The sequence below is a fragment of the Solea senegalensis genome, unplaced genomic scaffold (assembly GCF_019176455.1).
Source record: "Solea senegalensis isolate Sse05_10M unplaced genomic scaffold, IFAPA_SoseM_1 scf7180000014209, whole genome shotgun sequence".
Classification (NCBI taxonomy): domain Eukaryota; kingdom Metazoa; phylum Chordata; class Actinopteri; order Pleuronectiformes; family Soleidae; genus Solea; species Solea senegalensis.
In genome coordinates, this window is record NW_025320993.1 from 153881 (window position 1) to 169607 (window position 15727).

The window sequence follows — 15727 nt, forward strand, 5'->3', positions numbered from 1 at the left end:
CATGTAAATGAAGGATAATAGAGAAAAAACTGTGCGTGTGTGTGTGCAGCAAAAGAATTTAAAAAACAAACACTTGCGGGCGTCATAAGAAAAAAAACGATTTTTCTCAGTTGTTTTCTCACAGCTTTGGCTGTTGTTAAACTTTATAACTACTTGAATTTACACTTTGCCAAGTTTGACAGTTTTAGAATCGTTCAGGCTTTTATTCAGTGAGCATGTCAGTGTCATAAACTACCACAGAAAAAAACATTGTAAAATGAAGTCTTTCTTTCGCATCTTCTTCTACTCAAGGTGAGGGCAGTGTAGCAGCAGGTTGAGTCTGGGCTTCACGACAAACTATTTCCTTTCAACTCCTCCTGGGGATCCGGATGCGTTCCCAGGTCCAGAGTTCTGGGTCTTTCTTGAGGTCTTCTCTTAGTTCAGGAGTATTCAGTTACACTTCAGAGAGTTCAGAGAGAGTCCAAATGGAGGCATTTCCCCTAAAACAAAGGTAATGTCCAATAATAATGTCTAACAGCGTCAGTGTGTTGGAAATAAATTAACTTTCAAATCACAAGTATCATTTTTGGTCATTTTTACATTAAATGGGACTAAAGCACTCATAAGAATAAATCCTTCTTTCACAAGCCGTCCAAAATAAGCATGAGCTACATTAAAACAGAACGTTTTAAAAAGTTAGATGGGACCATTGCCTCACAGCAAGGCGGTCACTGGTTTGAATCCTGATTCGACCATGGGTCTTTCTGTGTGGAGTTTGCATTGAGGGGTTGGGTACCTTGCTCAGGGGTACCCCAGCCCTTTTTGGCCGGGTGGGGATTTGAACCAGCGGCCCTCTGGTTACAAGTCAAGTTCCCTTTCCACTTGGCCACGGGCTGCCCTTTATTGTTAACTAACAGAACCAATCATGTATGAGGTGTGGACGTGTAGGTCAGTTGTGGATGCAAGTGCATGGATGCAGTGATGTTGGAAGAAGGGAACAACAAAATAACAAAGGAAAAGCCATGGTGCTGTAATGGCTGACTGGCAGGTTGCCACACACTGCACTGAGTTGGGCTTTCAACAGTCTGGCCAGGTGCTCCGAATTACACTTACTAATTACTGAAAAAGAGAGCACACTAAATATGGGGAGCAAAACAAAAGCACCAGGGCCGTCACACGATGGCATTCATGGAATATGAGATTGCAAACACATGCCCAAAACACTTGACTGACACGGATCCTTGTTTTATCATGTATGTGCGTGCAGAAATGCACAGTGGCTTTCCATGGAAGCAGAACATGGTAAGGATGACCTGACTCAAGAAGCCTGGACTAACATAACTGTCCACTTTTGACAAGAAGGAGCTGCAACTGTAGTCCGAGCTCCTCCAAATGTCTGAACTCCTCAACCTGTCTTCAAGACTGAGCCTAGAACAGACACTCCTGAATCTCATTTTTATTGTCACCATCCTGAGCTCCAGGGTCAAAATGTACTGTATTTTGACTCGTAAATTGAAAGCTTTACCCTGAGTCTCAGCTGTCTTTGACCACTATGGTCTGGAACAGGGTGCCCGCATTACTGCTGATGCCGTTCCAGAAGGGGGGCCCTACTTTCCCTTTCCCAGGCGAGGTCCCACAGTGCTGACTGATTCATCATGGGAAGCCTTTGTTTAGTCAGAGAGTCTTTTTTTTTCCACGTTGTTTGTCAATCAGAGAGTGTGTTTGCTTGTTCTAATTTGTCACAGAAGTTCCAACAGTTTCATGTTAACTGAAACGTTCAGACAATAAAAACATGTTTTTATAGCTGCAATATTCGGTGTCCTCACAATTGAGCTTGACATGTTTGGTGTCTTTGGAAACCTTTGGGCCTCCATTATATTCTAAATGGGCCTCTGTGGGTTTGAGCAATGCTTGGGCAAACAAAATGAGTTTGTAATGATTTGTAATGACCGTGTTTTCATATAAATACAAGCATGTGCTTCTGTTTAGCTGCTCCGTTAGTCAAACAAGGACTACCAACATATGGTGTTCTGCTTCTAATACGAAGTGCGGGGAAACAGATGTCTTTGAGGAAGCCACCACAATGTTTTTGTCTCATTCCCTGTTGTCTTGAAAGATGTGAGAAGTGCTGAAGAAAGTTCTCAATCCTGCAGCTTAATCCAGCCCTTTGTTGATCTGTACATGAGACGTTAGAATCTGCCTGCAGGGATTTGCTTCAGCAAAGTCAGACACGGGAGTTCCAGTTCATCCAAAGGTAGTTGATAAGGCTGAGTGGAGTCTCTCTGTGCAGTCCAGTCACGTCTAAACAAACCTGGCTTTTTGCACATGTGTACAAAATTAAAGATGAGTCATTTAATTCAAAATAAGTGGAGTTTTCATGTGTTTGAAATCAAATGTTTGTAAAGAAAAAAAAAAACCTGCATAACAAAGAGCGATTAATCTTTCCTCATTGGCCGTTATGTCTTTTTTTACTCAACACAAACAACCTGCAGAGCGATGTGGAAGCGCTCAGTGCATAAGAAAACACCCTTGGAGATCACTGACAATATTACAGCGGTTACTCTTGCTTGTGTAACCATGCACAGTGACACTTGGTTGTAGCTGGCTTGTTCAAATGTTTCCTGACTTTCCTGTTGTGCATTTTTGTTAAAGATGAGCAGGTCAGTCTCATGTGACTCATAAATGGTAGTTTCCACTCAGCACTATGACAGAACAGCAAGGTTTATTAGCACGAAGGCTAGTTAGCTAGCCGGCTTACTGACGATGTGCATCTTGCTGATATATGGACATTTTTAGCAATGAATTAGCTGTTCTTGGACTTACAGTGCACATATGCTCATATAATCAACATACAGACATTATTCATTCAGTCATTCATTCATTGTCTACTGCTTCATCCTCCACATGAGGGTCGTGGGGCCGCTGGCATAAGGTGAAAGGCGGAGTCACACGCGACACACACAAACGAGTGACTAGTGACTTGTAAAGCAGTTGTTTTCAGTTACTGAATCATTTTAGTCAGTTAATTAAAAAGATTTGGTCAGTACTTCTTCCATGACCGGAGCACAGAATCTGTCCGACACAGTCACTGGACTGAAATACAGCGGCGGGGTTTGTGATGCGGCTCGCCGGTCGTGATTGCCACTTTCGGCAGTGCTGTCGCTAAATACACCAGACTCCTCTGTTAAATGATGAGATTTTAGACATTTCCCTGCTAAATGTTTGAGATTAACTCACGATTTCAGGATTGTTAAGTCTTTTTAGCTGATCTACAGTTCGGCATTGTTCGGTTTGCTTCTTGTGTCGGACGTCCTCTTCCTGTGACCAATCAGTGGCCGACTATGGTGATGTCACACATAGTACCTGCTCAGCTCACTTAGAACCTCGCCACAGCAGGTAGTGGAAAAGAGGCTCAAGTGATAGTAAATTTGACTTCTGCATTTAACCCATCCTTGTATACACCGGTAGTGAACACACACAAGCCGTGCGCAGGCACAGTGGGCAGCACGTATCTGCACCCGGGGAGCAATGGGGGATTGGGTGCCTTGCTCAGGGGCTCAGGGGCACCCAGCGACCTTCTGATAGCATACAGCACAGTACATACAGCATGAACATGAACAAGTGGAATACTATACCATAAAAAATGTTGTTCCAACAAGGTGTAGAAATGAGTTAATTCATGACGTCTGTTGGGCGTCACCATCAATTGTCTGAATTCATTTCCAGTTTATAAGGTTTGGTTTCATGTACATTTAAATTAGATTCTACAGTATATTAACTACCTATCAGGGTCGCAGTTTATGCATTTTCAGTAACAGATTGTTACTTATCATAAAAGCTGCAGTATGTAACTGTTCACATTTGTGTTTGTTTGTTTGTTCTTCTGCTTTTGTTTGGTCTCCCATAAAAGCCCTGGGACACTTACGTGCACATGCCACTTTTGGTGTGCGTGGCATCGCGTACAGTGCACGGCGACCCATTCCCGGCGCTAAAGTCAGCGTATACCACGGCCTTAAGCCACTTCATACTGCTCACACTTAATTCCCTGTGCTTAAACTCACTCTTGTGCTAACAATGTTATTGCTTAGGATGGTATGTGCTCTCTGCTGGTATACAACTTAAAATTCCACAGGAGTGAGAGAGTGAGAGGAGACATAGAATGAAACATGGTGATTTAACTTGTTAATACATTTTAAATCGGTTAAGTTAAAAATCACAAGTATTTTCTTTTAAGTATTTTCACCAAAATTAAATTAGCAACTGGACCAGCAGCCCAATCAGGTGAAATGAAGTAAAACTTCATCACAGTCTGATTAAACTTCTAGATTAAGACTAACCTGTGTTTGACCTGGAGCTGGGAGAATTGCATTGAGAGACAGGTTAGGATGAGGAGGAAGATGAGTAGTGAACGAGTGGGAAAGTTTACCTTTCTCACCCTCCTCTGTGAGCGGGGGGAGAGAGGGAGGGGTATTAGAATGACAGGGGAGACGGCGGGACAATGAGAGGGTGAAGAGGAGGATGGACACGGACACAACGGGGAGGACGGTGCATATCAGAAAACGAACAGAAGGGATAGCGGGACAGAGAGCAAATATGAGACTGCCTACTGTCCACACACACGCACACACACACACACACACAAGTGCGCGGGTCCAGCTGTGACCGCTGTGTTTCCCTCGAGTAAACATCATATACGGCCTCATGGTGTCCTGGCAACGGATGTCTTGGTGACCTGATGGGAAAGTATCTTTAATATGGTGTGTGTGTGTGTGGTATTACTCATGTTGTGTGATCTAAATCTCTTCACACAGTCACATTATGGGGACATGTCTTTTTAAGATTTTATAGATTTTTTAGAGGATTGTGCTTCTCCTCCACCTGGTAGAGGTGTCAAGTGAGTCAACCACAGTAAACCCGGCTGAGTCTAACCATGAATCTGCTGTTAAAAGTCACATCCACCCATTTGACATTTGAGTTTGCCACATTTCCTCCGTCTCTCCCAGTTTCTACCAAGATTCTCATGGATGAAGTCATCATTTGCAAGACTTGAAACCTGCTTTCTCAGTCACTGAATTTCCATCCAACTATATTTATGCAAATTTTGACTATGCCTGAAAAGAAACACATGATAATCACATTAACTGGAAAAAAAAGGCATTACATATGTACTGTATGTGCTTGGCTGTGTATAGTTTAACTGAGGATCTGCATGAAAATAAATGTGATCAACCAACCCGACCACTTTCACTGTGGTGAAATGACGTGTTTTCAGTGAGTCCATGACTCTCAGCTTGTTCATGTTATTATACTTCTGTGCGTCGCCTCCACAGCCACAGCCACAGCTAAAGCTACAGGCCTGATAAATGGCGAGCTAGTGGGAAACGTTCCGTAGCTACAGCGTGGAGGTGATGCAGAAGTATGAACATGGCTTTATTTTATGTGACAAAAGGACTACAACTGTGTGAGATAAGTTATTACTCCTTGAAAATATGAAAAATATCTTGTTGGATGACATCGTTGTTTTGTGCAACGTTGTGCGGATCTGAGGAGGACATTTGTGTCGTGGTGTCTGAGTGGTACTTACGACAAAACAATTAGCTTTCTTCTTCTTTCGGCTTCTTCCTTTAGGGGTTGCCACAGCGGATCCTTTCTGGTGCAAGCCCATTTACCCGGGCTTGACACCGACACTAGGAGTATACTGGATGTGGCCCCCTAGTGGTTGGGTTCCTTTTGGACCTGAGTGGATTGGTTAGCGCCTGTATTGAAATATGTGCATGACGTATTTACCCTTGATGAGTGAGGGGTGGGGTTAGTTAGTGTTTGAAGATAATATGTTAATCTAATAAAGGACAGATTCCACAAAACCAAATACAGTAAATTGTTTTATTATAAATGAAGTGATATAATTGTAGCGATTACCTGAGCATGCTCTTTCACTTCCATCTCGTCTGAAACCTGTGCACACATGGACAGCATTTGTGCATCTTTGCACATAACGAGTGCTTGCAGCGGAAACCTATTTACCCGGCAACAATTAATATTTTGGCTGATAGGTTGCTAATTCAAGACAGCTGAATGGACTACGCAGAGATATCTGCCTTCACATCATCCATTCATAGATTATTAATGTATGTGTGGTGAATTTGATCACTTTTCAGTGTGTGATGTGTCTCATGAGACTCTGACTGAAACACAGCATAAGATGGCACAGAAAAACTGCACATTGCCCAGGACACTACCACTTTTCTCCTCCAAAGTCTTGTCACTGGTGTTTTTATGACTCTTTTTCCATCCCATATTTTCCCACTCTCCCTGACCAAATTCTACTCATTATCTGTGAGTCTGACCACTTTTTTGCTGGATGCAATGAAGAGATTCTTTTGTCTCTCTGATTTATGATCTTATTCTCCACCACTCTGCAGGGCCTGTACCACCCCACACATTCATACCCAGTCCATCCATCATCCTGTCCTCCTTCCGGCCGCTCTGTCACTCTGTATATCCCTCAGCACCTTCTCTGATGATTCTTTCATGCGACTCCTGAGCTTGGACCGTGTCTAGTTTGTTGTTTTTTTGTCTTGTTCAGTCATTCAAAAAGAAAACCAGAGGAAGCTAAACTTATTTAGCTTCCTCTGGTTTTATCTTGACAATGCTTTTTGAATTCAGACCAAGTTGCTGCTGTCAACCACTGACCTCTCTGTGATACTTCCATTGGCCACAGAGAAGAAACTTCTGGTTTACCACTAAACCTTTAGCAGAACCAGCTGTGACTGACGTAAAACAGAATAGTGGCTGAATGTAGCTTAACAACAGAAACAAGACTATCGCTGTGGTGATAGCAGAGCACAGCTCTACAGAATTTGGATACAATTGAAAGGCAGGATAAAAATAGAGAGGCAATTAGCTATTCTTAGCTTCACTAAATGGATCATTATTTGAAGTGCGAATGTATGAGGTACTGATAAAAGTCAAAGCTGACTGCACTATGAATGTTCCATTTAACTAGAACTAACATAGACAGACAGATACAAACAGATTTTATGCCACGTAGCAAGAGGCTCACTTCATTAAATCTACGTAAGCTAAATTGAACACATTTTTGAGAATATGTTTGCTGCTTAATCTTGTCGTTAGATAGCCTTTTCTGACTGGAACTGAAATTTGTAAACAGCTCAATCTCCTGCAAGTCAACAGTGAAAATCTTTGATTTGATCTAATGCTACTACTAGCTACTGGTCCATGTATGTGCTGGATTGGACAATTGTCATGAGCATGCTATTCAAAATAAATGACAAGTAAAGTTATGTTATTTTTAATGTAGGCCTCCGTATGCTCGAATGCACTGAAAGAAAAAAACACTGTATACAGAAATCCAGCCACACAGAGTGACAGACACTGTGTGACACTGTGTGAGATTTGTGCAAATCAAACATCTAGCACAAACATCCCCACATTGTCAACTAATTATAAGTTAATTGGAAAAAAGAAATACTTCTCAATCATATTTCCTTTCTTCGCGGTAAGAGGGCAATAAAGGGGAGACTGGAGGATCTGGAGGACTACATCGACGAGTATTTTCAGCGACTGCCATCATAAGTAACACATATTTTGAATACCTACAAATTCAATCTGTAATGCAGGCAAGGTTTAAAACTAGCAAATTGGACCCAGAACTACCTCTAATGATCAAAAACTTATGTCGCTCTGAAGACAATAAGCAAATGTATTTTGTTATTATTATTTAATGTTCTGCAGAGAGAGAAAACCCCTGTAGATACACACTCAATGTTAAAAAGTTATGTGCTTGCTGTGCGAGGTTATTCTGAGGCTCCTGTGAAGCAGCACATATATTATATCAGCAGTGTAGGTCTCAGTAATTGGGTGTTTCCCCTGCCGTCACGCTCTCTGGGTTGACCCTGATGTTAATGGAGTGTGTCTGAAGTCCTCCAGGGCAGCCAGAGATGATGTACATCCTCCTCTGTGGTTTATCTCGCTCTCTCTCTCTCACACACACACACGGTTTTACCCATTGGTTTTTGCTTGTTGTAGTTCATTTGTCTTTTCCTGTTTTTTTTAGTGGTAGCAGTGCATCTCTTTTTTCTTTCTGTCAGTATTGAAGATGCCCTGTTGTTGTTCATGTGACCCTTCCTGGTCGATGCTCGGCCCACAGACTGCTCCAGGCTGCAGGGGGAAACTCCATTAAGATGAAGAGAACCCGGTGTTTACATTCATATTAGGCTGGCTGGTAATGGGGCGGATCGGCCTGAAAATTAGACCTGGACTATTTTAAGAAAATATCTCGTAATTTTTCCGACAGATGTTAGATATTTCAATTTGATTCATGAGATACTGTACAAAGACATATATTTTTACAGTTGCGCTTCATTTCAATATTCACAGTAATTTATTTGAAATGTGATGGAGCATTACCTCATGACACAATGCAATTGATGGTATTGTTTCCACTAAATATTAAAATATTGAGGTTCTACCTTAAGGCTGCATGTATTTCCCCACCTTCCATCTCTCCGTGCCTTGATAACTGTCCTAATTCAAATTCAAGGTTTCATCCTCCCCCAAATGTATGAAATCTTAGTTTTAAGATCTTGTGATAGACAGCGTGTTAAGTATTGATCTTGTTATATTGCCCGTCTGTGATTTATTAATAAATCTGTCTTAATAAGTCCATCTTTATAAATAACTTTATCTAAATCTAGGCCCATAAAATTTTGGCTTTTGGGATTTGAGGTCCATGTTGGACAAAAACATGTCCAACCAAAGCATTATTCAACCACTGAATATAATTAGATAACAACAATGTGTCAGCATTGTGATAAATGCCGTTGACTTCATTATTTCATTCATATTTCATTCATTATTTTCCTTAATTTCTTCAGGGACCTGAGTGAAAACGCCATCCAGGCCATTCCACGGAGGGCGTTCAGAGGAGCCACGGACATCAAAAACCTGTATGTGATTGAAACAGTGGATGACAGCAAAGTAACTTATGTAGGATTATGCAAAATTGCAGTCACTAGTGTTTGAAGCAGGTTCAGCAATTCAAAATATTGGACAGTGTTGTCCTCCATCCCCACATTTAAGGTTCTCTGTCTGGCTGACAATCTCTGCAGTCTTAACCCTTTAGTGCACATGTGTCAAACTCGTGGCCCGGGGGCCACATGTGGCCCTCCAATCGATTACATGTTGCCCGCCCACCACTGTGCAAGGTGATGGAATAGGGACAGAATATAAGACTAAATGTATTTTCCGGCAATATTTTTATAATAGTAATAAAACATTCGGTTGTAATCAGTGCTTTATTAGATGTATTACACTCAACGTGAAATTACATATATTTATATAAGCTGTTTAAATCACAATTATCCTATTTTCAATTTAATTCTCCGTTTTTGTGCATCATAAATATGTTTTTATTGTGAATCATTTTATATCAAAACAAGCACTTTTATTTTGCAATTCTGTCTAATATCATAATGAATATCTTATCTTGCCCACCGGCTACTAAATACTTTTTTCCACTTTCGGCCCCTGCTTGACCAGACTATATGCTCATTGGCCCGCAGGTCATTTGAGTTTGACAGCCCTGCTTAGGACGTAGAATGTACGACAAAATGAAGCAAACATGAACACTAAACATGAAAATAGTGACACAATATCAACTTCAGCCGTCACAGAGCCTTTCACCACTGAGCTGTTCACTTCAATTCTCATGAAAAAGTATGTGTAATGGTAAATGTTGTTTTTTGGACTCTTTGTTTCCAGTCAGCTGGATAAAAACCATATCAGCTGTATAGAGGAGGGAGCCTTCAGAGCTCTGCGCTCACTGGAAGTCCTGTGAGTATTTCACACACAGTTTCTGTGTGTTTTTGTGGCAGAAATATGAAGTTTACTGTGTCCCCCACACGTTGTCTGTTTCCCTCTTTCCCAGCACGCTGAATAACAACAACATCAGCAGTATTCCAGTCTCCAGTTTCAACCACATGCCCAAGCTCCGCACCTTGTGAGTTCCTCGGCTTCTTTTACTACATTACCCACAATGCTGCAGTGCTTATTCTGCCTATGTTTGGTCTTTGTAAACACAAATGATGTAGCATTATTTATTTGCTGCTTCCTTCACCCGGAAATGGGCTCTGTCAAGCAAAACTACCAGACCTGACTGAGGGAGTGTTTGTGTGTATACAGCAGCATAGCAGCAGTGGGTGGGGACAAGAGGCATTTGTCCTGTCAAACTGCTGAACAAGCAATTTTTGAGCAGTAGAATTAACTTCTGAAATCTTTTCTGGACACTTCTTTGTGTTTTGAGTCATACTCTAAAACTAGCTGTCTTGCGTTATTAGTTCAATGTTTCCCCCTTTGTCTCAACATAAAAATGAATCTCTTATAAAACAAAAAAGAAAGTCATGTGAAGCTGATAGACTTCATGAGTGCTGTGTGAGCTCATCTTCTTCCCCTTGACCTCCCTCCTCCGTCCGTTCTTTGTTTTTCTTTCTTCATCCCTCCTCTTTTTTCTCCCCCTCAGTCGTCTCCATGCTAACTCTCTGCGCTGTGACTGTCATCTGGCCTGGTTGTCACCGTGGCTGCGGCAACGGACAGCGCTGGGTCTCTACACTCAGTGCAGCTCCCCTCCCAAGCTGAGGGGCCTCAACCTTGCCGAGCTGCGTAAGAGTGACTTCGCCTGCTCAGGTGCAGCAGCTCACTTTTTGTTGACATGCTGTTAGAGTGTCTAAAGTGTTTGAAGGGGAAGTTGGGACTTATTTGTTTGGTTGTTCTTAGGCAATGGTGGCAGCGCCTTTGTTCAGCCATGCAGCCTGGCGTCTGGCTCCTGTCCTCCCATGTGCTCCTGCAGCAACAACATCGTGGACTGTCGGGGGCGGGGCCTCACTGCAATACCCGCCCACCTCCCTGAGGCCATGACTGAGATGTGAGTAATCCCAGCAGATAAAAGAAATCAAATGTTCTATTGCTTCATCATATACATGAGGGTCAATGGGGAGCTGGAGCCAATCCCAGCTGACACATGAAAGGTGGGGTTCACCCTCTCGTGTATCCATCACAGGGCAATCACACAAAACCAACTACCATTCACTCTCACACTCACGCCTACGGTCAATTTAGAGTGTCTAATTAACCTCTGCATGTTTTTGGACTGTGGGAGGAAAATCCACGCACACACGGGAGAACATGCAAACTCCATGCAGAAAGACCCTGTTATCAACCGGGTTACAAAGTTTTCTTGCTGCAAAGACAAGAGTGCTAACCACTACACCACCCGTGTGGCCCCCATGATTTATTATCACTGTAAAAACTAAGCAATAAGAGCTACATGACTTTCCCTCTGACAACACCCAAAATCAACATTTAAGGGATAGCTCAGGATTTTTGAAGTTGAGGCACTGTTTTTTTTATTGGCTTATTTAAAAAAATAACAACCACATCCCACCCAACATACCCCTCAGGATACTAGCCACTATACACACAATTACACAGTTGGTGAAAAGAAAGGGAGGAGGAAATAAACAAATAAGTTAATACATAAATACATGACATTATAGCACATCAACAACACTGTGATCCCTGGTTGCAGTCAGTAAGTCACAATTCTTGCACTGCACTCTCCCCCTGTTTTAATAATCTAAGAATGGTTGCCGTATTTTTCAGAATTTATCAATCGATCCTTGAGAGCAATTACCAAACTTAAGTTTCCTGTCAGAAAAGATTGTCTAACAGCAAGATAAAATAGTGAACATTATACACTAAGCTGGTTCAGATTTTTTAATGTGAGTATAAATGGCAGGATGTTGCTATGATGGATCCCAGATGACTTCTTTACAGCCTCAGCCTTTATACGAGGGGGATTATGTACAATAATGTCTTCTTTGAAATGATTGAAGAATTCTTCTGACTCTGCTGTCTCTCTCTCTGTCTCTCACTCTCCAGTCGTCTGGAGCAGAACGGCATCAAGTCAGTTCCTCCAGGTGCCTTCACTTCCTACAAGAAGCTTCGTCGAATGTGAGTCCTCCGAAGCGGCACCATTTCGTTGCACATTTGACAAACACCCTAAAATAAAAATAATTCACACAAATATTTTGGCCCATTTAATCAGGTCTGGGCTTTTAGTTGAATCATATTTGGCTGTAAAATAAAAAAACAGTATCTTTATCTTGATTCAACAGCAGATTTCCATCGTACAGCGATTTGTTATGTGTTGAAAATTAGGATTAAATAATGGACAGGGGCTTTTTCTTCTAAATATATTGTAAAACACAAAGCTTGTTGTTTGATTGTTTTCCTGCTGCCACCAAATAATGGCACAATCTGTGGAATACTGTCAATCTAATCTGTGCATATATCATTATTGTCATTCAGGAAAAATGAGGCAAACACTCAAAGACATTTTGAGAACCCTGTATTCATTTCAGACCTAACATCGCATATTTTACTGTCTACTGTTTTTTTGGAGCCATTTGTTCTTTTTTCACTTGAACAGTGAAACATCAGCACCATATGATTATCATGACATCAAGTGATGAAATAATGATTTTTTTTTCTGGTCTGAACGTCACTGTGCAGCCGTGGAGGCTGTGGTTTTTACAGCTCTGTCCCTCGAGGTTCATGTCAGCCAATGAGGTCCGAGGATCTTTGCATCCAAAGTGACAGAACTAAGAAAAAAAAAACACACACACGTCTAAACTTTGCTCTGCCGACTGGACCGCGCTCCTCTTCCTCTGTCTCCTCCGTTTGCAGGGCTGTGGTTTTCCTGCCCCAGTGGATTTTCAGCTTTGAGGAGCACTTGATTTATATCAGCATTCAAGCAGATATAGTCTCCAACTGTATATATATGAATCAAAAAAGATAGAATTCAACCACAATAATAGCATTCATGACTTTTTGACTCCACATTTTTTCCTTTCTTTGTGGTTTTTGTTCTGTCCAACATTCCTGCTTTTTCCTCTTCCCTTCGCTCATTTCCATCCTCAGACATTCTTTCTCTCCATGTTGTGGTTTTCCGTTTCTTCTCTATCTCATCCTTTTTTATGCTCTTCCTTGTCATCTGACATCATCACTGTGAAACTGTCCTTAGCGCTAAGAGGGGGAGTTGATTACATTACCAGGCTGGATTGAGTGGTTTGTCTTAAAAGTTATTATGACAGTTGAGCGACAGACGTGGCAGCCGACGATGACTTTCTAATCTTACATGCTGTGGTCGGACCTGTCAGACCAAATCTGACATGTGAAAATGTTCTTCATCTCCCTCCTCGTTTGACTTTCATGTCAAACATTTTCTGTCAAACTCACTTTTAAGTTCAGTTGTCTCATCAGACGAGGTTTCTCCACTTTATAAATGGTTTCTGTTTGTTGGGGTTTGGTTTGGAGATTTTAGAAAGTGAACAATGGAGCCATTCATGCAGGTTTGACCTCAGTAAATACATACATCAGGGTGAAGTTATATAAAGGAGCTACAATCACTGCAGACCAATGCAGTTTGAGTCTACACAATATTCACTTGAAAGGACTTTAATGTTCAAGAGGCCAAAAACATGTTCTGCAAGACAACCGTGACCTTTGACCTTTAACTTTTGGCCTGCCATATCCATCTATCCATCCATCTTCTACCACTTTGTCCTCCACATGAGGGTCTAAATATATAATTAATTAGAATTAGAGTTGGTTATTTTTGCACACACACACCAATTAGTGAAGTTAAGACATCCTAATTAGACAACAGTAGAGGACACACATCTGAAATGTAATGATCTTTATCGTCATTATACAAACGTTGCACCTGGGGAGCACTATAGGATTGGGTGCCTTGCTCAGGGGCACCCCTGCCCTTGACTCGTCTCAGAATTTTAACAACCCTCCGGTTACAAGCACACGTTTCTTCCTCTTGGTCACGGGCATGGGGTCACCATGATCCCCCTCACCTTTGACCTTTAAGACACCAAATTCTAATCACACATCTTTGATAGAATGTTTCGTCTGAATGAAGTCTTATGAAGATATCGTGGATGTGTTCCTGAGACGTCGCATTCACTTTTTCAAATGCAAGATTTGTAAGTTTGACCTTGACCTTTGACCATCATGTTCAAAGCAGGTCATCAGTGAGTCTAAGGTCTAATCCCACACTGCTCTCTATCCACTCGCCATAGTGTTGCCATATTAAGGCGCATTCTAAAATAAACTAGTTAGTGTGGAGTGTCAGTGAAGTGTCCAGCCCTTAAGCAGTGAGGGAGCGTCAGTGCAAGCTTACCATGATCCTAGCAGTCAGTGCAACAAGAGAGCGGAGGAAACACTTCATTTACTTAATTTACTAGTATTTTGGATCAAATTATAACATATTTGTTTTTGAATTTGTGGTGTTGAAAGATGCTTAAATATACAAATGAAAAATGTGTGTCATTTATTTGCACAAGCCCTATCTGTTTCATTTCTTTCAGTCTAACATTTCTAACAGTCTAGATGGCCTTTTGTATGGAGTCTGACGTCCATTTATCCCAAAAAACTTGAAACGTTGACTTGTCTGACCACATCTTTCCACTGTCGTTCACTCACAGAGAACTTGTCAAAATTGTATATATATTTATATATATATATATATAATTCTGAGACGAGTCAAAAAGTTTCCACTTGTCTCCCCAAATGTCTGAATCTTTTATTGTTAAAAATTGTGGAGTGCAGAATGTAACAGACCTACATTCTTTGCAATCATGTGCTGACAAACTGAACTGTATGTCAATGAACTGAATGTCAGAATATTAAAGGCTCATTCGGGGAGAGTGAAAAATAGCAATTCATACAATCACATGATTGTACACCTAAGAATAAGTATGCTTATTTTATTTTCAAAGGTGCATAATCTGTGTAATCTGTTGCAAGCATCACTTTATTTTTTTATATATAAAAATATAAATAAAATCCAATTAGGTTTGTCAGTGAAAACATTGGACACATTTTCTTCTGTTTAGTAAAGGTTTGAGTGATTCAACAAATGACAGATTTTAGTTTTTATTGCAATTTGAGAAAGTGTCCTCTTGAGACTGGGTTTGTGTACGTAGTAGAAATATGACAACAGCCTATATGAAGCATGATACAGTTGAGCTTCTGTTAGTGCTGACTTAAGTGTGCGTGTTTGTGTGTGTGCATGTTTGTCTTTCAGAGACCTGAGCAACAACCAGATCTCTGAAATCGCTCCAGATGCTTTCCACGGCCTCAAAGCGCTCAATTCACTGTGAGTAACACTGAATGAAACTCCTCCTGAAAGTGTCAGAAGCTAGTGTACATACAGCAGTGTGTGTGTGTGTGTGTGTGTGTGTTGTGTACATCTGCACCTCCATATGTTGGTTTCACCACATGCATGTGTTTGTGTGACTGTAAATGTAAAAGTTGTGCTTTCTCTCTGTAAACACATTTGTATGCAATATCAGGATGTACAGTCTGTCACTGTATGTGTGTGTGTGTGTGTGTGTACTGTATGTGTTTGTCATGTCTTTTTTGAGCAGAAATATGCAGTCAGTCAAGTGTGAAAGCAGCTCGAAATATGAGTGAACTTGTGAAACTGATAATAAAACGCAACAGTAACTGTGACAGACTGACTGAAAGCACATATGAAATATGATATAAAATAACATATGTGTGTGTGTGTGTGTGCAGGGTTCTGTATGGTAATAAGATCACGGAGCTGCCCAGCGGAGTGTTTGATGGTCTGGCCTCACTGGAGCTGCTGTAA

At 41.2% G+C, this 15727-nt stretch overlaps 1 protein-coding gene across 2 annotated transcripts in view; it reads left to right on the forward strand.

Moving 5' to 3' along the window:
- Positions 1-15727, forward strand: part of LOC122760947 (slit homolog 1 protein-like) — a 66367-nt gene that overhangs the window by 24744 nt on the left and 25896 nt on the right. For both annotated transcript variants that reach the window (XM_044016146.1, XM_044016145.1), the window contains 8 exons: positions 8877-8948; positions 9763-9834; positions 9929-10000; positions 10520-10683; positions 10774-10921; positions 11938-12009; positions 15158-15229; positions 15652-15723. In XM_044016146.1, coding sequence (XP_043872081.1) covers positions 8877-8948; positions 9763-9834; positions 9929-10000; positions 10520-10683; positions 10774-10921; positions 11938-12009; positions 15158-15229; positions 15652-15723 — 744 coding nt within the window. The remainder of the gene's footprint in view (positions 1-8876; positions 8949-9762; positions 9835-9928; positions 10001-10519; positions 10684-10773; positions 10922-11937; positions 12010-15157; positions 15230-15651; positions 15724-15727) is intronic.